The sequence below is a fragment of the Fukomys damarensis genome, unplaced genomic scaffold, assembly GCF_012274545.1.
Source record: "Fukomys damarensis isolate Sample0158 unplaced genomic scaffold, DMR_v1.0_HiC HiC_scaffold_20, whole genome shotgun sequence".
NCBI classification, from domain to species: domain Eukaryota; kingdom Metazoa; phylum Chordata; class Mammalia; order Rodentia; family Bathyergidae; genus Fukomys; species Fukomys damarensis.
Window position 1 is genome coordinate 17,491,643 of NW_022900932.1, and position 23,338 is coordinate 17,514,980.

Genomic DNA, 23,338 nt, shown 5'->3' on the forward strand with positions numbered 1-23,338 from the left:
ACTGGCCTCTGTCACAGTTGCCCCTGCTCACTTTGCCCCTCGCGGCTTTCCCAGCCGAGAGCCTGCCTCGGTGTCACCGAGTCGGTTCGCTCCTTCCCCTGCCAGTCTGGTGCCCCTGTCCGCGCACTCTTGGTCGGCACCTGCGGGTCCCTCCATTCGAGAGCCCCGGTGCCCACTCGGTGCCCCGTTCTTCCACGGCATCTGTGCTGCCCGTCCCCGCGCAGGGCCCACACCCCCAGCCTGCCCGTCCTGTTAGTGCTGCGCGTCCTGCCCGGCCTGCCCCGGTGACCCTTAGGTTTTTCCCTCTGGAAACCTCTCGCTGCCGCACACAACCGCATGCTCCCCCTCCGGTATTTCACATCCCAGCCCGTCCCATCACCATGCTTCTTCCATCACCCCTCCCCTAAATATTGCTTCTTCTAGGTATGAAGTTAAAATGCAGTGCTTAACAGCGCAGACTCCGGAGCTTTACAGGCCTGACTTTGAATCCTAGTTCCACCACTGACTGAGCTGTTTGATCCTGGGCAAGTTACTAAGCTTCTCTGGGCCTAAACTACTCAAAATGTAAAATGGGAACAATAGTATCTATTTCTTCCCTACCTCTTAGGGTAGGTGTACGGATTAAATACCAAAGCTTCTCGATTTTCTATAGGGTTTTACATCTTTTTTTTTTTTGGTACTGGGGATCTAACTCAGTTCCTTGCGCGTTTGAGGCAGGCGAGGCACCACTGAGCTAAATCCCTGATCCCAGAGTTTTACATCTTGATAAACACATCATAAGCTTGACAGTATCCTAGGTCAAAAATGGCATTTAATACACCTAACAAGCACCATAGCTCAGTATCCCGGATGCTCAGAGTGTCAGTTGTTTAACCTCATTGCATAGCTGCCTAGGAACTGCAGCTGACTACCACTGCCCAGTGTGACAGGAGTATCATACCATATATTTACTAGCCCACATGTCCACTAGCTGGGAAAGAAGCAAAATCAAAATCTAGGGGCTAGAGCTATAATTTAGTGATAGAACACTTGCCTAGCATATGCAAGGCCCTGGCTTCAATCCCCAGCACTGCAAAATAAAATTCAAAGTTCGGTTTATACTAAATGCCTGCCACATACCATTGTAAATCAAACCATCAGTTTGGGAACCGACTGGGCATAGTGGCGCACACCTGTAATCCCAGCACTGGGGAGGCTGAGGCAGGAGGATCTCTGTGAGTTCCAGACCAGCCTGGGCTACATAGTGAGTTCCAGGTCAGTCTCAACTACATAGTGAGACCCTGTCTCAAAAAACAAAAACAAACAAAAAAAATTTGGGAACCATCTGTATATGTAAATCTCTTAGAGGAATGTCTGGCAAGTAGTACGCTCTCAATAAATATTAACATGGGAAGGCGGGGATTTAGCTCAGTGGCACTGTGCCTGCCTTGCAGGTACGAGGTCCTGAGTTTGATCACCATTACCCAAATAAATAAAGAAATATTAACATGGGTGATACAGCCATAATGAACTTGCCCTCAGTGACATCTCACTACAGTGTTTTCCCTAAGGATTCACCCCTTTCTGTCCCTTTTGTGTGGATATGTGCTATGGACTTAACCCAGGCCTCACACGTGCATAGCCTGTGCTCTGCCACTGTGCTACACTCACCCCCACCCGCATCACAGTTTTTGTCTCTCGCAGATCTCTTCTCGTGCTGATTTGTTTTACCCGCGACAAAGCTGAATTGTTCGCAAATCATCTTTCTCAGTTCTGAAGGACTGTCCATATTCACCACTGAGATGTGGGTATTGGGGTTGATGACAGGAAGGGATTGCCAGTCACTGGCCTTAATAGAGTAGCTGAGGTAAAGAATATGACTGTAAAGCTTCCAGAAACAGACTGTTTAAGAAAAATAAGTTCCCCAAATTAGGTCTCCTTAAAACTTTGTTTTCTGATCCTCTTTCTCAATGGCTGGATGTGGCTTAAGAATCTGTTGCTGTCATCCTTCACTCAGTTTGTACTGTTTTTGTTTTTTGGTTTTTTTTTAACGGGATTCAGTCCTTTATGTCTCTCCAGGCTAGCGCTCAGGGACTTTTCTGTTCCGCGGTATAGAACCACCTCTGTTAAGTTAGGAACGAGAACTGGAATGTGCACAGAGGGTCTAGACTGCTTTCTGGCTTTTCTCAGGTACTAGTTACATGGCCTATTCTGGGTCTCCATTTTTATCTCCTTTCCTCACTTTGGCACAGGTTAGGTGAAAGGCAACAAGTAGGTAATGGAGAAGTGTCCAGGTTGTAAGTTCAGAAGCCAGTAGAGCAGTTGTATCATCTCTCTTTCCTTGAATTCCCCCACCATAGTGTCCACATGACTGCGAGTTCGTTGGTGCTGCTAGCTATGATGGTGGGTTTGATTGATGCGGCAGATTAACAGACTCATGAGTTTCCTCTTATCTGATATTTTGTTGGAACACAGGACTTCTGGGGCTTTCTTTCTCTTTGTCACAGGAAGACCAGAGCTCTTGCTTGCTGGCCAATTGCCAGTCACAGGCTGGGAACTCCTTTCAAAGCAGGCCTGTTTTCAGCTGTTTGGCCTCTTGTGGGTGGGAGAACTTGAGCATACTGCTCTAGCTCTGAGCTTAGAATTTAGGTATCCTACAAAGGAAACAGGTGTGAAGCTAATGTACGGGATTCAGCTGTGTCTTCTACAGGAGCGTTTAGAGTTTGTTTTGGAGAACAAATCGTAAGTGAGCAAAAGGTAAGGGGAGGAAGAAGAGAATGGACTGAAGACAGTTTCAAGGGGAGAAGTAACCCATTATCAATACTTGTTTTACAGGCAGTGGGGCCAGATTGTGAAGTGTGCTGACTTCTGATGTGAGGAACTTCATCAAAACCAAGGTGGAACCTGGCTAAATTTGCAACCTGAAGCCATGGGCCAGGGGGCCATGGTGACCTGAGGCCAGTGGACTCTGTCCAGCCCTCCCTTGCTGCTCCTTCTACCTCCCCTACCCTGTACTAAGAGGACTTGTCTGCACCTCTTCAGGGAACTGATCCTGTTTTCCTACCCTCTACCCTCCCGAGACAGTTCCAGGCTGTACAACTCCTGCCTCCCATCCCCTGAGGTGGTCCCTGGTCCTCCCTCATTTCCCCTCGCCATGCTTCAGCTGTGGAAGGTGGTATGCCCAGCTCGGCAGCAAGAACTGCACCGCCTCATACTGCTGCTGATTGCTTTCAGCTTGGGCTCCATGGGCTTCCTCGCTTATTATGTGTCTACCAGCCCCAAGGCCAAGGAACCCCTCCCTCTGCCTTTAGACTGCAGCAGCAGTGGGGCAGCTGGCCCTGGCCCTGCACGGCCTCCAGTCCCACCTCGGCCTCCCAGGCCTCCAGAAACAGCTCGAACTGAACCCGTGGTACTTGTGTTTGTAGAGAGTGCATACTCGCAGTTGGGGCAGGAGATTGTAGCCCTCTTGGAGTCTAGTCGTTTTCGTTACAGCACTGAGCTAGCACCTGGCCGAGGGGACATGCCCACATTGACTGATCGTACCCGTGGCCGCTATGTGTTAGTCATTTACGAGAATCTGCTCAAGTATGTCAACTTGGATGCCTGGAGTCGGGAGTTGCTAGACCGGTACTGTGTGGAGTATGGTGTGGGAATCATTGGCTTTTTCCGAGCCCATGAGCACAGCCTACTGAGTGCCCAGCTCAAGGGCTTTCCTCTTTTTCTACATTCAAACTTGGGGCTCCGGGACTACCAAGTGAATCCTTCTGCTCCTCTGCTGCATCTGACACGCCCCAGCCGCCTAGAACCTGGGCCACTGCCTGGTGATGACTGGACCATCTTTCAGTCCAACCACAGCACATATGAACCTGTGCTTCTGGCTAACCTGCGGCCAGCTGAGCCCCCTGTGCCAGGACCAGTGCCTCGTCGTGCCCGGCTCCCCACTGTGGTGCAGGACCTAGGACTTCATGATGGCATCCAGCGGGTGCTCTTTGGCCATGGCCTTTCTTTCTGGCTCCATAAACTTGTCTTCATTGATGCTGTTGCATACCTCACTGGCAAGCGCCTCTGCCTGGACCTTGACCGCTATATCTTGGTAGACATTGATGACATCTTTGTGGGCAAAGAAGGTACCCGAATGAAGGTGGCTGATGTTGAGGTCAGTATTTTTTTTTTTTTTGAGACAGGGTCTTGCAGTATAGCTCAGGCTGGCCTCGAACTCCTTATGTAGCCCAGGTTGGCCTGGAACTCAACACAATCTTCGTGCCTCAGTCTCCTGAGTGCTGGGATTACAGGTGTGCACCACCATGCCTGGTCCCCTCACTTTTCTTAGAAGCTATTTAGGCTCTGGCCTGTCATACTCCCTCCCTTGATTCTCTGCTTGTTGTAGGTACACTCCCTCCCCCTTGCAGACAGAAGCAAAGCTACTTCTAATGTATCTCTGCTCAGCCTGCTCTGTCTTTATTTTTCATGTCCCTGCTGCTCTTCCCAGGCTCTGTTGACCACCCAGAACAAACTCAGGACCTTAGTCCCCAACTTCACCTTCAACCTGGGCTTCTCGGGCAAGTTCTACCATACTGGTGAGCTTCTTCCCCTGCACCTTCAGTACAGTAGTCTTAGTTTGATCTGTACCTTCACTGTCCATCCCATGACCAGACAAGCTAGAGAAGAGGGGCAAGGTTGGGGTCAGCCTGCTGTGAGGAGATAGTGTTGGTGGAAATTTAGCATGGGTGGCTGCAGGGCGAGTTGGTAATGGGGAAAATGGAAAGTCTTGAGTGAGCAGGGATCATTAATGTCCCAAGGGATAGAAAATGGTCAGTGTTATAACCAAACAGAAGGAGCTGGGCTGGCTGGTTGTGGTCAGCAGTCAGTGTGTGGTCATAGGGACAGAGGAGGAGGATGCAGGGGACGACATGCTGCTGAAGCACCGCAGAGAATTCTGGTGGTTCCCCCACATGTGGAGCCACATGCAGCCACACCTATTCCACAATCGCTCCGTGCTGGCTGACCAGATGAGGCTCAACAAACAGTTTGCTTTGGTGAGACACTTGGTTCTCTTCCTTTTCAACTGTCCCCTAATGGGATACCCTTCTCCTGCCCTCACCAATCTCCTTCTGTGGAGGCACCCCCACCCTCTTTGCCCTCTACTCCCCAAACCTCACCAGGCCCTGGTGAGAATCTATTCCATTTCCCAGGAGCATGGGATTCCCACGGATCTGGGCTATGCTGTGGCCCCCCACCACTCGGGCGTGTACCCCATCCACACGCAGCTCTATGAGGCCTGGAAATCTGTGTGGGGCATCCAGGTGACCAGCACTGAGGAATATCCTCATCTCCGCCCTGCCCGCTACCGCCGTGGCTTCATTCACAATGGCATCATGGTGAGGGACTCCTAATACGAAACACAATCAAACTCCCAGTTAGCCTCCGACCTGCCTTAACTTAGGGCTTGCCATCTTGCCAGCTGCCAGTCCAAGAGTATCCTGTTTTTTTTTTTTTTTTTTTTTTTTTTTTTTTTTTTTTTTTTTTTTTTTTTTTTTTTTTTTTTTTGTTTGGTACTGGGGATTGAACTCGGGTCCTTGCACTTGCAAGGCAGGCCACCGAACCGCTGAGCTAAATCCCTGGCCCTAAGAGTATCCTTAATGAGGGTAAAAATCATTATAGAAAACCATAGTGCACTCAGTAAGAGCCTTATCACTGTAACTTCAAGGGAGAAGTTTCCTTCTGTAAACTCAGGGGATCCCAGTACCTCAGGACGTCATCATCTTCATACTCTGTCTTTCACATTGCATCTGTCCTCATTTCATCTCCTGCAGGTGCTGCCCCGGCAAACATGTGGCCTCTTCACTCATACAATCTTCTATAACGAGTATCCTGGAGGCTCTCGTGAACTAGACCGGAGCATCCGAGGTGGAGAGCTCTTTCTGACAGTGCTTCTTAATCCGGTAAGGTGCCGAGAGAAAAGGCTAGAAGATTGGAGAACCAAAGTATTTTCAGACTGGGACTTTACTCATCAAGACTGCCTCTGAGGTGGGGTAGACAGACGTTCCATCTGACATGCAGGCGCCCCCTTGCAGATCAGCATCTTTATGACCCATCTATCCAATTATGGAAATGACCGCCTGGGCCTGTATACCTTTGAGAGCCTAGTGCGCTTCCTTCAGTGCTGGACACAGCTGCGCCTACAGACCCTCCCTCCTGTTCCTCTGGCACGAAAGTACTTTGAACTCTTCCCTCAGGAGCGAAGCCCCCTTTGGCAGGTAAGAGTGGAGCCTGGATGACCAGACACAATGGGGATGGAGTTTAAGAGATTGGGCCTTATGGGAGTCTTGGCCTTGCCTTCAGAATCCCTGTGATGATAAGAGGCACAAAGATATCTGGTCCAAGGAGAAAACCTGTGACCGGCTCCCCAAGTTCCTCATTGTGGGACCCCAGAAGACAGGTGAGTCATCCTTAGTCAGTTTCTCTTGCCCTGCCTTAAACTCAAAAGGTTTTTTTGCCAAGGAATTCCCTTCTCATACCTCCTCCTTTTTAATCCAGACTCTTGAGACAGGGATTCTTAACTCTAATAGTATCTCAAAATCATCTGTGGAGTTTTTGTTTCGTTTTTTGCTGTTCTTGTTGTTTGTTTGTGTGTTTTTGCAGTGTTGGGAGTCAGGCCCCGGGCCTCATGCATGTTAGGCAAGCCCTCTGCCACTGAGGTACATCCCCAGTCCAACCTGTGAGGATTTTAAAAGATCTACAAGTAGTGAGCACAGTGGCATATGCCTATTATCCCAGCACTCTGGGAAGCTGAGGCAAGAGGATCGAAAGTTGGAGCCCAGCCTGGGCAAGTTAGCAAGAGCAAAATTAAAAATTTAAAAAGAAAGTTGGGGATATAGCTCAGTGCAAAGGCCCCGAGTTCAATTGTTGATACCAATAAATAAATATATAAATAAAATTCACAAGTGATTTTGATCGTCAAGGCTAAGAGCCACTATTTTTATTTTTTTGTGGTGGGGATTGAACTTGAGACCTGGAGGCAGGCAGCAGAACCACTGAGCTAAATCCCCGGCCCCTGCTGTTTTAACTCTTTCTTGTGCCTTTCTCGGGCTTTCCTTCTCGCAATATAGTTTGGCCAAAGGGGATTTTACTACCCAGCGTGCTTATTTTCTTACTTTCTTCAAACTCATGCTGTTCAGCTGGCTTCCTCCCCACAATGGCCTGGTCATTCTCTCCCATCTAGGAACCACAGCTATTCACTTCTTCCTGAGCCTACACCCAGCTGTAACAAGCAGCTTCCCAAGCCCCAGCACCTTTGAGGAAATTCAGTTCTTCAATGGCCCTAATTACCACAAGGGTATTGACTGGTGAGACTGGAACCCCCTTAAAGACTTCTCAGGGAAACATTTCCTCCTCCAAAAATACTCAGCTTCTACCAACACTGACATCTGACCTCTTCACTCTAAAAATGTCTGTCTTTCCTCTGTTCTGCTTTTTAGGTACATGGATTTCTTTCCTGTTCCTTCCAATGCCAGCACTGACTTCCTGTTTGAAAAAAGTGCCACCTACTTTGACTCAGAGGTTGTACCACGGCGGGGGGCTGCCCTCCTGCCCCGAGCTAAGATCATCACTGTGCTCACCAACCCTGCTGACAGGGCCTACTCCTGGTACCAGGTCTGCCTGAAGCTGGGACATGTGGGGCTTGATGGAAAGGGGTGGAGTGGGGAGGCAGGAATGAGGGTAGAGAAACTAAACTAGGTCTTGAGGAAGGGTGCCTGTGCTGTCACCACACCAAGGATAAGTGCAGAATAATTCTGTCAAGTCACCAGCTCCTCACCTTCCTATGCCCTGTCCTTCAGCACCAGCGAGCTCACGGAGACCCAGTTGCTCTGAACTATACCTTCTACCAGGTGATTTCAGCCTCCTCCCAGGCTCCCCTGGTACTTCGCTCCCTGCAGAATCGATGTCTTGTCCCTGGCTACTATTCTACCCACCTACAACGCTGGCTGATGTATTACCCCTCTGGACAGGTACAGTTCCCCAAGAGTCTACATTGGGGTGCCCTTCCCTCCAGCCAAGCCACTTCCTAGGAATATTGAGGGAACCACACCCCTGTCCCTTTAGTTGCTGATTGTGGATGGACAGGAGCTGCGTGCCAACCCAGCAGCCTCAATGGAGAACATCCAGAAGTTCCTGGGTATCACACCCTTTCTGAACTACACACGGACCCTCAGGTTGGAGAGCATGGCCCAGGGGTGGGATCTCTTGGGGAAATGGGCAAGCAGGTTGATCATACCTGTGAAGACATGGATTTACCTTAACAAGGAGGGATGTTCCTGTGGGCCGGAAGGGATAGTGTGCATTTATGGGGCTCGGATTGCTCCTCCTTCCCACCTAAATAGCCTTTTCCTGTCGTGCAGGTTTGATGAAGATAAGGGATTTTGGTGCCAGGGACTTGAAGGTGGTAAGACTCGTTGCCTAGGCAAGAGCAAAGGCCGAAGGTACCCGGATATGGACACTGAGGTCAGTGACTCCTGGGCAGGGTATCACACTCCACTTGGGAGAAGCTAACATGGTCCTACTCCTGTTTCTCCCTTCACTTTTCTCTTCTCCTTCAGTCTCGTCTCTTCCTGACGGACTTTTTCCGGAACCATAACTTGGAGCTGTCAAAGCTGCTGAGCCGGCTTGGACAACCAGTTCCCTCATGGCTTCGGGAAGAACTGCAGAATTCCAGTCTGGGCTGATGTCCCAGCCTTCTATGCCAGCATAATGCCATTTCCCAAAGGGGAAACCCCAGAGCAGGTCCCACAGGGGGATTAGAGTGACCTGGCCTCTCCCCCTTCTACCTCAGTGGCCCTCAGGCCTGGGATGGCTGAGAAGGGAAGGGCATCCCTTTCCCATAGCTCTTCAGCCTGATAAAGGGGCTTCCTTGGCAGCCCTGTATCATGGTACTAGGTACCTTTGACTCATAAACTTAGGAGGTGGGGAGGAGCGCACGGGTCCAGGCAGGATGGAGAGGAATGTATTAACCCAATGGTTTCCTCCTCCATCCCGAGCAGTGTGTCTGTCTATGGCATGGGAGGGACCCCCTTTAGTCAGGCAGTGGGATCTTCCTGTGGCCCGGCCTCCCTAACGTCATTCACATTGAATGGGGATGAGGTCGGACAGTGGCTCATAGAGCTAAGTATGAGCCCTGGCTGTGGGCCGGAAATGTCCTTAATAAACATCCTTATTTTTCTGTTTTGTTTGCCGTAATGGAATGAGGAAAACCTAGAATTAAGCAGAATCGGGTCTTCTCCCCCTGGTTCAGGGTTCAGCTGCACATGCAAGGAAAAAAAGGAAAGCCCAGTAAACTAGAGTAAAAAAGGAGTTTATATATTTATAAATGCCAAATAAATACCAGAGGCCACCCAGTGCCCCCTCCCAGACAGGCCTATCTCCCCCAGCCCTAGGCTTCTAGAGTCTGAGACATCTTGGCCCCAAGCTACAGCCCAAGAGCAGCTGCCAGTCAGGGCTCCTAGGGAACTGAGTGGGGATGATCTGTCCGGCCAAGACTCACTCCCTCTGTGTGAGGGGCCCCCATAGCCACAGGCCTGTGTCCCTGTCCAGGGCCCTACGGAGGCTAGACTCAGGGGGAGAACGTGGTCATCTCGAGTGAGACCCGCTGCCACAGCTCCTTGGTCTGCTTGCTGCGCTTGAGGTTCTGCAGAATGTCGTTGAACTGCATCATGCCCATGGGCGTCAGGCAGAAGGCGCTGCGGGCACTGCGAATGGCGTTCACAAAGTCGTCGTAGTCGGCAGGGGTCAGGTGAATCAGGCGGTGGTGGATGTACTGGAGGAGGATGTGTGGGGGGTGAGCCTCGGTATAAAGCGCAGGCCGTGTCCCTCCTCCCTCAAACACTCCCCATGCTTCCTGGACCGTCACCTGCATGTATGCTTGCTGGCAGCGCTGCACCAGCTGGTGGAAGGCCGGGGCACGCAGATGGTTGTGGGCATGAGCGGGGCTCAGCCGCTGCAGCGTCTCCATGACGATCTCCTGCAGCACAAACGGGCTCAGCACCCCCTTGGCTGCCCCCACACAGAACTGGTGCACGTAGTTCACTCCTGGGGGGCAGGGGGGAGGGGCATGAGACGGGGGTGGCCACCTCTGCCCTAGGGACCCAACTTCTGTATCTCAGCTCTGGCCTGGCAGAGCGCCTCCCACCACCCCAGGAGCTGAGGTCACCTCCGCCCCCTCCGCGCACGCACACATACCCGACCAAGGCCTCAACTCTGAGCAAGAGCTAGGAAGGAGGTCTGGGATAGGAAGGTGGGGGAGCGAGTGGGGGGGACAATGGTCCTCGGGAGGGGAGGTGTTACCCAGCTTTGCTGCCAGCCCCAGCAACCATTTGACATCATCAGTGTAGGGGGGGGAGCGAGAGAAGTTGTTGGGGTGATCATTGTGTGCCCGGCGACCCAGCATCTCCAGTGCCAACATTCCTGTAAGACAAGAGGGTCATACGGCAGGTGCATATGCTTTACCTTCGACCCCAGCCTGGCACCTGACCCCATGGTCCACAGATTAAGAGGGAGTAGAAGGTGTCCCCTCGGGAGCCTCAGGCCCACTGACCGACGCGGTAGGCAGCGTGCAGGTGGTGCAGGCTGTGCGGGTTGACCGGCTGGCTGTGCGGCTCCTCCTCGGGTGGTGGGAAGCCCCCGCTCACCAGAGGGCTGGGCTGTGTGGTCAGGGCTGGCAGGGAGGCGCCCTGGATGGCTGGGAACGTGGGTGCTGGATGGACACTGCTCACTGAGAGTGCAAGGACAGCCATGAGATCTGAGCACAGAGGACAGCAGAGGCACACCCCCCCATCCATGTGCCTCCCTTCCATTCACCTGCTCCCTGTCCCCACAACTCACAGGCCACACTTGTGGGCAGTGGGAGCCCTGGCTCTGTGTGGTAGGGATGGACTGTGATGGGTGCCATAGAAGGGACAGGAAAAGACACAGCAGTGGCAGCAAGTGAGGGAGGAGTCACTGAGTAAGGGTACTGAGCCCCCAGGAATGCAGGATGCATACCCTAGAGGCAGGGGAGGAAGAGAAGGGAGACACTAAGTTTCAGCAGGATGTGGTACTCTACTCCACAAATGGGGACCCCTTATTTGGGTCAGGTTCCCCAGACTCCCACCACCTCACCAGGACTTTGGACAGAGTATGCCACAGCCAACCCCATACTCCCAGCGTCCTCCCACACACCCACCCCTAGCAGAACCAGCTCACCTGTGGGTATGCGGTGCTGGGCACAGGGAAGACGGCAGGCCGGGGCATGTGAGGCATGGGGTGGGCAGGGTGCGCTGGGTGGGTGAGGTACTGAGGGCTGCAGGGCAGGTGGGGCTGTAGAGCAGTGTAAGGGTGCAGGCCAGGGGAATGACCATGTCCCAGCCCTGGACCCGGATATAAACTGGACCCCACTGAGATGACTGGAACCACTGTAGCTGCTGCTGTCACTGCCGCTGCTGCCACTGTTACAGGTTCAGTCCCTGGCCCCACCCTGCCCTCAGGCAGCCCCCGCCCAGCCTCCCCAGCTGCCCTGATCCCACTGGCACTACAGCTTGGCGCCCCTTCACGGGCTGTGGATGCGCCACCTGCTGTTTGCTCATACAGCCAGAACCACTGGTGAGCAACCTCAAACAACACTTCGGGGTACACGCCCCCACCCTTAGCCGCCTCTTCCACCGCCATGCAGGCCTTCTCCAACATCAGGTTATCCTGGAAGAAGGGGCACAGAGCGTTAAAGGGGAAAGGTTTCACCCAGTTGTCTCGGGGTGGGATCAGGTCAGCGTCCACATTCAGTTCGTGGCAGAGCAGTGAGTGCCTCCCACAGACAGCGAACAACACTTGCTGACTAATAGGAGTCAGGCCCAGATCAAAGGCCCAGTCCAAAGTAGTTCAACCACCTCTCCCTTCCACACCTCATCATCTCCCTGAGGCCTTCACTAACTTTTCCATCCTGGGTCATCTTACTTTGTCCCTAAACTATAAGCCTTTACTTCCTTATTTGTAAAGTAGGGATAATCCTCACTTCAGAGATATAAAGGACATGGTGCACATGACAGCATAGTACAGGTTCAGCAGCATCCCAAATCCAAAAACTTTTGAGCAACATGCCATACCTGGGAAATAATGAAGAAATTTGGCCCCGTGCACAAAATTATTTAAAATAATTATATAAGATAACCTTCGGTTTACATTGCATCAAATACATGAAAGATAAATAAATTTCCGGCTTAGACTTGGGTCCCAGCCTCAAGATATTCCGAAATCTGAAACACTTCAGGTAGGATGCTTAGCGTGTAATATCTAAAATGTCACATGTGAATTCAAACTGGATACTCTGTAAACTCCTGAATATGTAATCAAAAGCTGGGCCCTATCCAGCATGGTATCCTGCCTGTGGTCCCACTGCTCTGGAGGCTAGGCAGGTCATGAGTTCAAGGCCACCTTGACAACACAGCAAAACCCCATCTCAAAAAGTAGAGCTGGCCTTCACGTTCCCACATGCCCAACCTCCCTGCCAGCACTCCCAAATACCTGCTCCTTGCACTGCACCAGGGCCCGCTGGATTTCATTGGGGTTCAGCGCGTGGGCATGAGGCAGGCAGCTTAGGGCCAGCTCCGCGGCTGCCCTCACCATATTGGAGTCCCGTGCCCGTGATGCTCTGTCAGCCAGGGAGGCGACCTCAGGGGGCGTCAGGTGCCCATCCCAGCACTCTACCAGTATAGTCAGGGCTGCACTGCCAATCTCCATTGCCTGCCCTTCAGGGAAAGATAAGCAGAGTGGGCTTAGGGTGGGCACCATGAGGGTGTGCAGATGATGGTGCCCATCAAACCAGTAATGCCACAAAGATGAGGCTCTTATCTCTACCAATTAACCCCATCCTACCCCCAGCAGGACATTAAATTTACCTGTAATCCAAGAAACGTGGGAAGAATAGGTACGTGAGAGCCAGTTGGGAGAAACAAAGTTGTGCAGGCCAAGGGCATAAAGCCCAATCTCGAAGGCGCAAAGATGCAGGTTGCGGTGAGGACCCTGGTGGCCCCCTGAGGAAGATGGATGTGTGAAAATGGAAGTGCTGCTGTTGCCCCCTGCCTTGATCAGCACTGTCTTCGCCAGCTCAAAGTAGAAGTGTGCAGCTGCCTCTGATGGCTGATTGGGTACATGAGGGGCATGACTCTCGGGGCGGCGACCCTTGTACCTGAAGGGGCAATGGGGTAGGGATGGGGGTTGGGTTTTCTCTGAAGTGGATGTCCAGGTAGGTTGGGAAGGTCCAGGGTGAGGCATTGGGGGACAATGCTCGGATTACACTAAGGATGTGGCCCTGAAGAGTAGGAAGATCAGGGCTGATGTGCATTTCTTCCCACTGACCTGCCAACTTCAACTGTCTTTGCCCTGGCCCCTCCAGTGGCACTGGCCCGGCGACTTCCACTGGAGGATGAGGAGCCCAGGGAGTCTGAGGAAGAGCTGCTAATACTGTCACTGTCTTGTCCTCGACCCCAGGAGGTGGGGGCCCAGCCGCCTCGAAGTGGCCTCCGGCTTAAGGTGGGGGAGCTATCCGATGTTGTTTCGGGGGCACTGCTGTCAATGCTGGCCATTCCTAAACCCAAAGACAAGTTTGTCTCAGAAGCCAGGAGTCCTAGAAGTCAGACTCCAAGTTTTAATATCCTTCCCTCCATGCCATTCTGAGGGCTGTCCTACCTGTGTGCTTCTTCTTGGGTCGCCCTGGGGAGCCCCAGCCCCGTCCATTGTAGCCTCCACGACTGCCAAGTGCCAGGCGGCTGGGAACCTTCCCCTCTGGCCTTGGGGTCAAAGATGCCTCAGATGGGAGACCCTCACAGGGGGAATGTGGGGAGCTTTCTAGGTGGGAAAAATAGGACACTGGGATGAGCCCAGGAAATGGTACCCCCACATGGCTGTAGACCACTCATTCCCCTGCCCAGCGCCCCCACCTCACCAGGCACATTCTTCTCTGTGAAGCCCTCAGTAGGGCCTGGCCCAGCCCCTGTCACATTCCCTGGCTGAGCAGGCCCCGCAGAGCCTGAGGTCAGAGGCTGCAGGGCCCCGGGGGCAGATGGGCTCCCGTGCTTTGAAGGAGACCTCTGGTTGGCTGTGGCCGGGCGGCTAGATGAGTAGAATGAACTCAGCGTCTGTGGCTTGTGTGTCTGGCTCTCTCTGTCCAAGAGTTTGTCTAGTATCTGGAGAACAGAAAAACAGTGATAGGATTCCCTTTATCTCTGACTTCTGTAACACTTCTTTCTTTTCGAAGCAGCCTAATGCTACCTCTCAGGAAGCCTTCCCCAGTTAGAACTACAGGACGACCTCCCAGCTTACATGTCTTGGCATCTTCCGTAACACTTACCTCAGGACTGAATATACTGATATTCAATAAATATTGAAATAAATGAATGAATGACTTTATGCTCTCTGCTTCTCGTCTTCCACCTCATGCCCAAGCACACCTATAAGAACCATTGGTCTCTTGTTCTTTATGAGAAGTCTCCAGGATTCCCTACTTACCTCCTAGGGGCGGAACAGTACTTTTCTCATTTTACGAGAATCTCCTGAGAAAGGGAGTAACGATTGCTCACCCTCTGCCTGTCAGAAGCCCAGCATCTCAGACCCTTACCTTCTTCAGCTTGGCCTGGTCGTCCTTGTAAGTGATCATCAGTGCTAATGCCAGGTCACCCTTCTCCCGACGTGTCCCTTCACACAGGAGGGGATGTTCTGCCTCACTCACTGTGGTCTTCATGCCTGTGAGAAAGCCCACACGGGGATTGAGAATGGCCAGAATTCCCAAGACAGCAAAGCCAAACAGGCCAGGGCTCCCCAGTGAACCCAATCCCAACCCACTTCCAGTCCTACAGAAGGTCCTCACTATCATATCCAACCTAAGTTCTGTCTGCTTTTCAAGAGCTTCATAACCTGGCCCACTCTACCTACCCAGAATGCATCTATCACTGGAAGGAAGTTGGTGCCTCAAGTCACGAAAACTTGACTGCAGCTATGTATATATGTACATATGCGTGATTTATTTGGGTTTTTTTGTTTCGGTTTGGTTTTTTGAGACAGGTTCTCACTATGTAGCTTAGGTTGGTCTTGAACTCTCAGTGAGCCTCCTGCCTCGGCCTCCCAAGTGCTGTGATTACAGGCATGTGCCACCACGCCCAGCTAACCCACATTTCACATTCTGTCACCTCCATGAGGCCTTTCCCTACAGTTCTGTTTTGCTGGCCTCATAACACCTACCAACAACAGCACACATTCTCCCAACTTCCCAATTATCTCACAGGCGTTAGTTTGCTCACAGATGTCATCCTGACTTCCCTGTTACCACATAGCTTCTCAGGAACAATGTCCAGGTGTCATGTCCCTTGAGGTCTGGGCCAGGCTTTGCTCATATACATGCCCAAGACTCTGACAGACTCACCCAAGGCAGCAACTGCTGCTTCAAATCCCAGCTCTTCATCCCCAGGCATTTCATTGTTCCAGTTGCGACTTGGGGGCCGAGAACCCGTGGGAGAAACCACTGGATGAAAGTTAAGGTAAGTCAGGCAGACAGAAGTACCACAGGAGAGAATACAAGAAACCCCAGACCTGCATCACTCCAGACCTACCCATGAAGCTGCCTGATGGATCTACAGGTGATTCAGACAGAGCCTTGGGGCTCTTGGGATTTCCTAGAGAAAGCTACACCTCCCTCTGTTCCCCACTTACTGTAGAGGCAGACACCATACCTGGAGCACATAGAACGTCAAAGATGAAACTGGCCAACATGAGGGGCAACACAGGCCGATAGTCACAGAGCGTCCCCTCCCGAAGCTCCTCTGCCCGGCACCGCATGGTACTCATCTCACTGGGACCCAGAGGAATCTTCTTGAGCAGGGCAGCCACCTCAGATTCCTGATATGCCAGCTTCACCTGAGAGCATGGGAAAGAGCTTATTCCTCCTACGCTGCAGCAGAGATCAAGGTGCAAGGCTCTGAGGAAATTGAGGTGGCAAGGTCTGGATGGAATCTGACCTCCAAGGCCTTGGTAGAAGCTGGGGGCCGCTGCAGTTCCAAGGCAAACATGCCCACACGGAAGGCCAGGTTGTGATGCTCTGGGCGCTCACTTAGCACTGTTAACAAGAAGGCTGCCTTGGTCAGGGTGTTGGTTGCCACCCAGGTTTGGCGGCTCGTGGATACCTTGTTCTTCTTGCCCTAGAGAGGGAAGGACAGGAAGCAGGCAGGTGAGTTTGACTCATCTCAGTGGAGGTAGAAGGAGGCTCTCACTTGGGGTGGGGCTTGGGAGCAGATAAGGAGTAAGTGGGGCCCGGTAAGTAGAGGGAGTCTCTCTCACCTTGGCAGGGGGCGGCTCTACCTTGAGGTCGGGAGGGTTGGCTAGCAGGTCCTGGGCAAGCTCCACGGTGAGGCGAGAGGCCTCACTGCTATAGCCATGAGCGTGCAGGGCCTCAGCACAGGCAAATAACACCTGGAAAGAGGGAGCACACGGGACCAGATGGGGTGAAGCCCAACTTGCAGAGGCAGGACATCATGCCCACTCACAGAGCTCATGCTCCTTGAGTGCTTGCCACACTCTGGGCCCTGTCCTGGTCCTGGATACATCACAGGGGCTCGGTCCAGTCCAATAGGGGTACTGGGAGGCAGAATGGCTCACTGGGACTTGGGCCCAAAGACCAAAAAGTGGGAAGACTTCTAAAAGGATGTGGTCTTTAAGATCTCTGAGATCTGAAGAAAGGACGGGAGCTAAGCAGGCAGGGTCAGGGGACAGCAGTGCAGGTAAAGACGCCAAGGTGTGAAAACATGCAGAAGCATGAGGGACCACAGCAGCTCCCCTAGCGGGGGGCTATGTGGAAGACAAGTTAAAATAGACAGATAGAGGCAGGAAACTGGAAGAGATCAGACCAAGTGGAGCCTAACGAGTTACACTGAGGACTTTTACCCTAAAGGCAACAGGAGAGGACTGAGCAGCAGAGAGGCACAATCAGACATTTCATAGAAAAATCAATGTGGAAGCAGTGAAAAGAATGGACTTCAGACAGAAGTCCTGTCAGGAGCCTGCTACAGGATCTAAATTGTGCTAATGTCCTGACACTTCTCACCAGAGCCAGAGGACCCTCCCAGCAGAGGCCAATGAGCACTCAGGACCTCCCTCCCTCAGGCCTCAGAAGCCCCTTACCTCCATCCGGCTCTCCTGTTCCAGTGGCTTCAGCCCAGCAAACAGGTCGTGCTCTTCCCCAGCCCCGCCCTCAGCCTTCTCTTCCTCGCCCCCAGTCCCGTCCTGGGCATTCAGGTAATAGGCCTGGTAGTCGTCATCCTCCTCTCCAACTGCAGGGGCTGCCTCTTTGTTTTTGGGGAGCCCACTGCCACTCTCATCTGTGGAAGGGAGGTCATCCCGGCTACAAATCTCTCCGGGCAGTAGGCTGGAGGGACCAGCAGTGGCTGTGTGAAGCTCAGGCCCTTCTGAGAAGTACACACCACCATCTTCCTCATACGTGTCTGGGGGCTCAGGAAGGAAGGTAGCAGGGCCCCTGGAGCCAACAGGGGGAGGACAGGGTGGAGGGCTCTCAGGGAATCCACCAAAGGTGCTGGCCTCTGCCCCGAGGGCCAGGCTGCTGTCATCCAGGCTCATCTCTGCCAGGTCTGGCTCCAGGGAGCTGTCTTCACTGCTCAGCCGTCGCTTACTTCCACTGCCTGCTGAGCCTTTGCCCCCACCACCAGCCCCACCCAGTGCCTTGGCTTTGCCCCCACCTGGACCCATCTTATGCAGAGCCTTGTCTCCCACTTCAGCTGAGAGGCGGCGGGGACCCCGCTGTGACGAGGGCACCCCCTCACCCAATCCCTTGCGTTTGGCCCCAGGCTCTTTGTGCCGCACGGCTGGCTCAGTAGGCAGAGGTCGGGGCCGGTCCCGGGGTTCCTCCAGGCCCACAGAACGTGAGGCTCCTGGCCGAGGGGGCAGGGCCCGGGCCCAGCACAGGGCCAACTTCCTGTCAGTGCCGCTGTAGGTGACACCAGGAAGTGGATAGGCTTCTTCCCAGTTAAAGTAGCAGGCCTCGACTGCTGGCCGGAAGCCAGGAAAGAGCCGCTCCAGAGTCTTCTTGTGCTGTCCCCGCTTTACATTCTCAATCACCTTCAGCTGCCAATGGCGCAACTGCACACACAGTTCCCGGCGGCTGTGGGAAGAGGGGAGGAAGCTGCCGGGAGGATGGCCAGCAGGCTGCACCGGGTGGAAAGGCGGAGCAGGTATGCGCTGGAAGAGAGGCACGGGGAAAGCATGCAAGAAGGCACTTCCTGAGGGAGCCCCATAGATACAAGGGTAACACTTGGGAGTTTTGAAAGGTCGATGCCATTTAGGGGAAAAAAGGTTAAAATCCTGTCAGAAAAAAAGCTCCTAAATCCCTGATCACCCTAGAGTTCAGCAGCCCCACTTCCCTGAGACTAGAATAATGGTGCACCTCCATACACAAGGAGGTAAGGGCCCTGTCTGGCCCTGTCAGTGCTGTGATAACCCTGAGGGACACTCACCGCTGGGGGCTGAGGGCAGGATCCAACACAGCCAGCCTCCACAGTGTGACCATCTCATCACACATGCTGGCACATGCATGGGCTGCCACCTCCGACTGTCCATTGCTGCGGCCCGTGTGCCCGCTGGCGCTGCTGTGTGAGGCTGAGGTGCGCACACTGTACCACCAACCTGTTATCTGGAGACAGAGGAGGCTGTGATACGCTTGACAGCGCAGAAGCTGTAGACCATGCTGCCCAGTGTCCCCATCAGGAAGTCAGGAGGAGGAGAATGAGGCTGAGCGAGAGAGAAGCCATGTGGCACTTGGGGTTACCTGTTCATAGGTGAGGCACTGGTCGGTGAGAATTTCCAGCAAAGGGGCAGCATTGCTGTCTCTCCTCTTGAACATCTCCCGCACAATGCTGAGCAGGTTCCAGACGCCCTCTGGCTCACGGCCCCTCAGGGGGCGCAGCAGACAGGCCCACTCAGCGGCAGCTGGAGGCTCCGTGGAAGACAGGTACATGGAGTTCACATCGCTAGAAAAGTTGCAGGTGGAAGAGGGCAATGGAGATGGATCTGAATATAACAGGTAAAAGCACAATGGTGCTTTGACCCAAAATACAGAGTAGAGGGGGGAAGGGGTGGCCATAACATTCTAAATATTTCTTTGCCTCAATCTCCTGATCTATCAAAAAAAAAAAAAATTAGCCAGGCATGGTGGCGCACGCCTGTAATCCCAGCACTCAGGAAGCTGAGGCAGGAGGATCGTTATGAGTTCGAGACCAGCCTGGACTACACAGTGAGTTCCAGGTCAGTCTCAACTACATAGTGAGACCCTGTCCCAAACAACCAAAAAAAAAAAAAAAAAAAAAAAAAAAAAAAAAAAACCTCTTGCTCCACCTTGATAAAACCAGACTGCACTAAGACCGCCCAAGAGCATCAGCACCCACTGACTGGTCAGTGACATCTGTCTGCCAGGCACTGTGCCAATGCAAGGAAGAGTGGGTCGGGGCACAGTTATTAATAGAACAAAAACTCTATCAGCAGTCTGAGGGTTGCTCCCTGTCCCCCTACACTCAGCACAAAGAGATCCAGTTTACCTGAAGACCACAGGGGAGGGGCCACAGAACTTGTGCAGCGTCTTCTTGATGTTGTCAGTCAGTGTGGACTCATCCAAATACCAAGTGCTCTGGTCTGAAGCTGAGGGCCCTGCTGTGGGGTCTGGGGATGACAGGTAGTTAGTCACCTACTGACAGGGGCTGGAATTGCCTAGCAAGGACAAGCCCTAACTGCTTGCTTCCTTCCTACCTGGGGCTCCACATACAGTATTGATGGCTGTTGACTGGGAGGAGAGAAGTTCATCCAGGAGGCGCTGGGCTGTGGGGAGGATCTAAGGGGAAAGGGACAAAGGCAGAGAGAACAAGGCACAGATGAACCCAAAGAGGCTAGAGCCCACCAGAAAGCCTGCCACGCAGCCCTGGAGCTGGTGAGGGGAGTGCAGGCCAAGCTTATTCACCTGCTGAGGGAGCTCACTGATGAGATACTGAGCAAATTTCTGCAACTGGTCCCTCTGGAGCCGAGACAGGGACTCTGAAACAGGGGCCCGAAGGCAAACTGCAGAAGCCTGAAGGGGAAACAGAAAGAAAGCTGAGAAAAAGGAGCCATCTGAGAAAAAGGTTACTGAAGGCAGAGCTGGAACAGATAGGCAGAGGAGGGAAGTGAAGGGGCTCACATTGTGGCTGGGCATGCAGCAAAGTGGGGTATGGAGCGGAGGACAGGGTCAGAGTAAATTGGGAGAGCCTCACATTATGGATGCGGAACAGACAGAGTGCCACGACGTGGGTGCACCATTTGGCCCCAGCCCCACAGGTACAGCTGCAGGAGGTGACCCGGCAGCGGTCAAACATCACGGCCACGTTGTAGGCCCCTTTGGGAGGGACCATCTGAGGTGGCACCACGGTAGCACTAAGGTGGAACCCTGGGGAAAATACGGGCATGGTCAAGGAGAGCTGCCAAGGCCTGAGTTTCTGCCCTCATCCCTGGCCCTGCAGTTATCTGGAGAACCTGCACCAGCTTCTTCATAACTGGTGTGGGAGTAGCAAGGCTGCCACAGGGCATGATGGGACCCTTACCTATCTGCAGCGGGTCCTTTACAGCCCTCATGCGGAAGAGCTGATCCCCTCTCTGGAACTCATCTGCACTGCCATTGGCCAGGCACGAATACAGCCTGGGGGTGGAGAAGAGGACACGGCCACAACCCACTCAATAACCCTTCACAGACCCATCCTCAGTCTTCTGGGGGAAACTCCCAGGTACTCCTTCCTCCGCTTATCTTCCTCTCCAAGTTCTGCAGAAAGCCCCGCAGGCAGAACAATGGGATATCAGCACCCTATACCCCACCATCAGTCCTCTGGCCTCACCGAATGTCCTCTTCATTCTCAGGGAAGCTCCAAAAAGCAATTCGGAGCTGGAGCTGCTCAGGCACTGGAGGATAAACTTTCTCCACTACTTCAAAAGGGATGTGAAATGCCACTTGCTTTGCTGACAGCTCCACCAACGGGATCACCAGTCCATCTTTGGAAACAAAGATTAGGGTTGGTGAAAGAGAAAGCAAAATGAAAAGGGCAAGAATTTCTTGACACCACTGCCACAACCTGGGGCCCATCTTCACTATGAAAGAAAGGGTAGAGTTGGAACTCTTAACCCTCAAAACTCCTTCTGGGGAAGGGGAGCTGGGAAGTTCCCAGGGTACAGGCTGCCACCTCTGGCCCAGAACAGGAGATGCCAGGGAATTCCCAGGAAACTCCTGGCCAGACACGTGCGTTCCAGGACCATAGCAGGTAATCTGCTCACATAGCTTGGCATCAAATTTCCCACATACCCCAAGCACTTTAGGTTCATATTACACTGTTAACGTCTCTCCTTTGGCATTCTCCTCTCTGACTGCTTTTTTGCTATCCTTTCATCTCCAGGTGACTGCAGGCCCCCATCAAAGAAGGGAAGACAGGCCAGAGCACAGGAAGAGTTAAGCCGTGACCTCAAGAAACAATACAGTATGCACTTTCTCTGCCACCCATAAACCTTGACTTCATACCCTGGAAGCCCCAGAGGGGAGAGAGCTATGCCATGGGCCCTAGCTGCTGCTCCTAGAATCGCCTGGTTTGGTATGATGGAGTTAGCACTCCAGAAAGTTTTCTGCACTCTTTTACTCCAAAAGCAGTGATAAAAAGATGGACAGCACACCACCCTAATGGTCACTCAGACTGGAAGACAGATCAGAAAATTATAGAAGTAAAAAAGAACCTTAAAAAAAAAGTTAACCTGTTTAATAAAATAATTGAATATGGCCACAGAGTAGGTGGAGGGGGTAGGGCGGAAATGGCAAGTTTTCTCAGATTTTAACACGTTCAGGAAGATATCAATATGTTGAAAATCTTCCACTATGACTTCAGTTACTTCCCCCAAAGTGAGGGAGCTGTAAGCTTCACAGCCACCCACACATGCAAATATGAAAGAAGCAGGGAAGCCAGAGAAGACCTACAGTGAAGCTGCTTGTGACTGGTGTGCGTGTGTGTGTGTGCATATTCAAAGTGTGTACTGCATCTCCAACTAAGACGAAAACTACCACCAAAAAGTGACACATGTAAATTTCTCTCTGTACCAAAGGGGTACCAAAAATGTCCACACTTGGAAAACAGCACACTTAAAATGGTGTGAACAGAAGTCCCGCCCCCTCTGAAGAAAGTCAACTTCCACTAAGACCCAGGACAAAAACTGCCATGAGCAAGACAGGGACAGGATTTGATGAGCCCCAGGCCTGTGGAGCTTCTCTTACATTCTCCTTTCCATCCCCTCTAACAAAAATAAAATGATTCATTGCACTCATCAGTTATTTAACTGAAAGACCCAAGGATAAAAGAAACTCACAGCAAAGATCAGAATAAGTGTTGCATGAGCAATCCCAAAGGAAATTACCCAGATTGGAAATCTAAGGCTAGTCTCAGCCGTGACTTCTGACAGATCTTCAATATAGCCAGAAGCAAACCTCTGGTCAAGCCCTATGAACTAAGGAATCTCCTCTCACAGCTAGTTCACTTCCACTTTCCTCTGGATGCGATCTTTTCTTGGAGCAGCTGGGATCAGAGTTGAATGTCCCAAAGCAAGTTCTTTTGCACTTTGCAACAGCGTGACACACCTCGAGTGGTCACTTTACAATTTGCTCCTTAACCACATTCTTCTTTGCCTACTCTCTGGTTTACCAAAGGCTGAAATCAATGAAGTATTTTCAGGTTAGAGAACCGATTGATTCTCCTCCCTCGTTCCCATCTCTAAGGCAAAGTAACAACAAAAGATCCTGGTGTTCAACCCAGGATTTCCCTGCCACAACTCACATAAAAAACACACACACACACACACACACACACACACACACACACACGCTGGCCGCTGGCGTGGAGAGGCCAGCCCACCCTGGAAGGGCCAGAAAAGTAAGTCTTGAAGTCCGTCCTAAACTCGGGACAGCTCCCTGTCCCGAACAGTTCCGACCAAGGCCCTGATAGGGCCTGTCCGCCCCCCATCAGGCCTCCTCACCTCGCATTCTGGTACCGCCACTGCCACCTCCGCCTCCACCGCCGGTAGGGGAATTGGGCCCCGCTGACTGTTTGCGCCATCCCCGCCAGTTCTGGCAAAGGCTCTCGGCTTCGGAGATGAAGGAACAGAGTGAATCCTCCTCAAAGCGGTCGGAATCCTCGAATGAAAAGCGCTCCCCGTCCTCCCACTCCGCGAACATCAGCTCCATGGGGCCCGCACCCCCCCGGGCCGGGTCCCCCCCCGCGGATCCGGGGCC

At 52.6% G+C, this 23,338-nt stretch overlaps 2 protein-coding genes across 7 annotated transcripts; one reads left to right on the plus strand and one right to left on the minus strand.

Moving 5' to 3' along the window:
• Positions 1-591: 591 nt before the first annotated feature.
• Ndst2 (N-deacetylase and N-sulfotransferase 2) lies at positions 592-9,407 on the plus strand. Its single transcript, XM_019205092.2, has 14 exons — positions 592-608; positions 2,815-4,135; positions 4,469-4,556; positions 4,861-5,015; positions 5,172-5,357; positions 5,793-5,921; positions 6,054-6,236; positions 6,322-6,418; positions 7,202-7,325; positions 7,458-7,632; positions 7,818-7,988; positions 8,083-8,192; positions 8,379-8,481; positions 8,577-9,407. The coding sequence occupies exons 2-14, from the start codon at positions 3,134-3,136 to the stop codon at positions 8,700-8,702; spliced, it is 2,649 nt and encodes an 882-aa protein (XP_019060637.1). The 5' UTR covers positions 592-608; positions 2,815-3,133; the 3' UTR covers positions 8,703-9,407.
• On the minus strand, positions 9,323-23,332 carry Zswim8 (zinc finger SWIM-type containing 8). Of its 6 annotated transcripts, none has more exons than XM_010607125.3 (26): positions 23,083-23,332; positions 20,913-21,066; positions 20,625-20,719; positions 20,298-20,470; positions 20,009-20,116; positions 19,801-19,882; positions 19,593-19,713; positions 18,827-19,028; positions 18,516-18,691; positions 17,170-18,163; positions 16,351-16,461; positions 16,011-16,190; positions 15,726-15,909; positions 15,419-15,517; positions 14,618-14,742; positions 13,946-14,186; positions 13,690-13,848; positions 13,360-13,588; positions 12,900-13,189; positions 12,526-12,749; positions 11,215-11,703; positions 10,831-11,014; positions 10,568-10,744; positions 10,318-10,437; positions 9,884-9,994; positions 9,323-9,790 (listed from the first exon to the last, which is right to left on the minus strand). In XM_010607125.3, the coding sequence occupies exons 1-26, from the start codon at positions 23,288-23,290 to the stop codon at positions 9,330-9,332; spliced, it is 5,697 nt and encodes a 1,898-aa protein (XP_010605427.1). In that variant the 5' UTR covers positions 23,291-23,332; the 3' UTR covers positions 9,323-9,329. The 6 variants fall into 6 exon arrangements, with proteins under 6 accessions (XP_010605427.1, XP_010605435.1, XP_010605420.1 ...); XM_010607133.3 differs by having other exon boundaries at positions 10,855-11,014; positions 16,330-16,461; XM_010607118.3 differs by having other exon boundaries at positions 16,330-16,461.
• Between the last annotated feature and the right edge of the window lie 6 nt (positions 23,333-23,338).

Bases quoted from the DNA above. Each gene is read 5' to 3' on its own strand.
- Zswim8 (XM_010607118.3), bottom strand. From the start codon at position 23,290: ATGGAGCTGATGTTCGCGGAGTGGGAGGACGGGGAGCGCTTTTCATTC. The intron at 20,720-20,912 runs GTGAGGCCAGAG...CTCCACCCCCAG, and splicing joins GAGAATGAAGAGGACATTCG to GCTGTATTCGTGCCTGGCCA. The intron at 18,164-18,515 runs GTGAGTGTCCCT...CTCTTCCCACAG, and splicing joins CCTGCCCTCAGCCCCCAGCG to CCGCCGGGAACTGTGTGTGC.
- Ndst2 (XM_019205092.2), top strand. From the start codon at position 3,134: ATGCTTCAGCTGTGGAAGGTGGTATGCCCAGCTCGGCAGCAAGAACTG. The intron at 4,136-4,468 runs GTCAGTATTTTT...TGCTCTTCCCAG, and splicing joins TGAAGGTGGCTGATGTTGAG to GCTCTGTTGACCACCCAGAA. The intron at 7,633-7,817 runs GTCTGCCTGAAG...CCTGTCCTTCAG, and splicing joins GGGCCTACTCCTGGTACCAG to CACCAGCGAGCTCACGGAGA.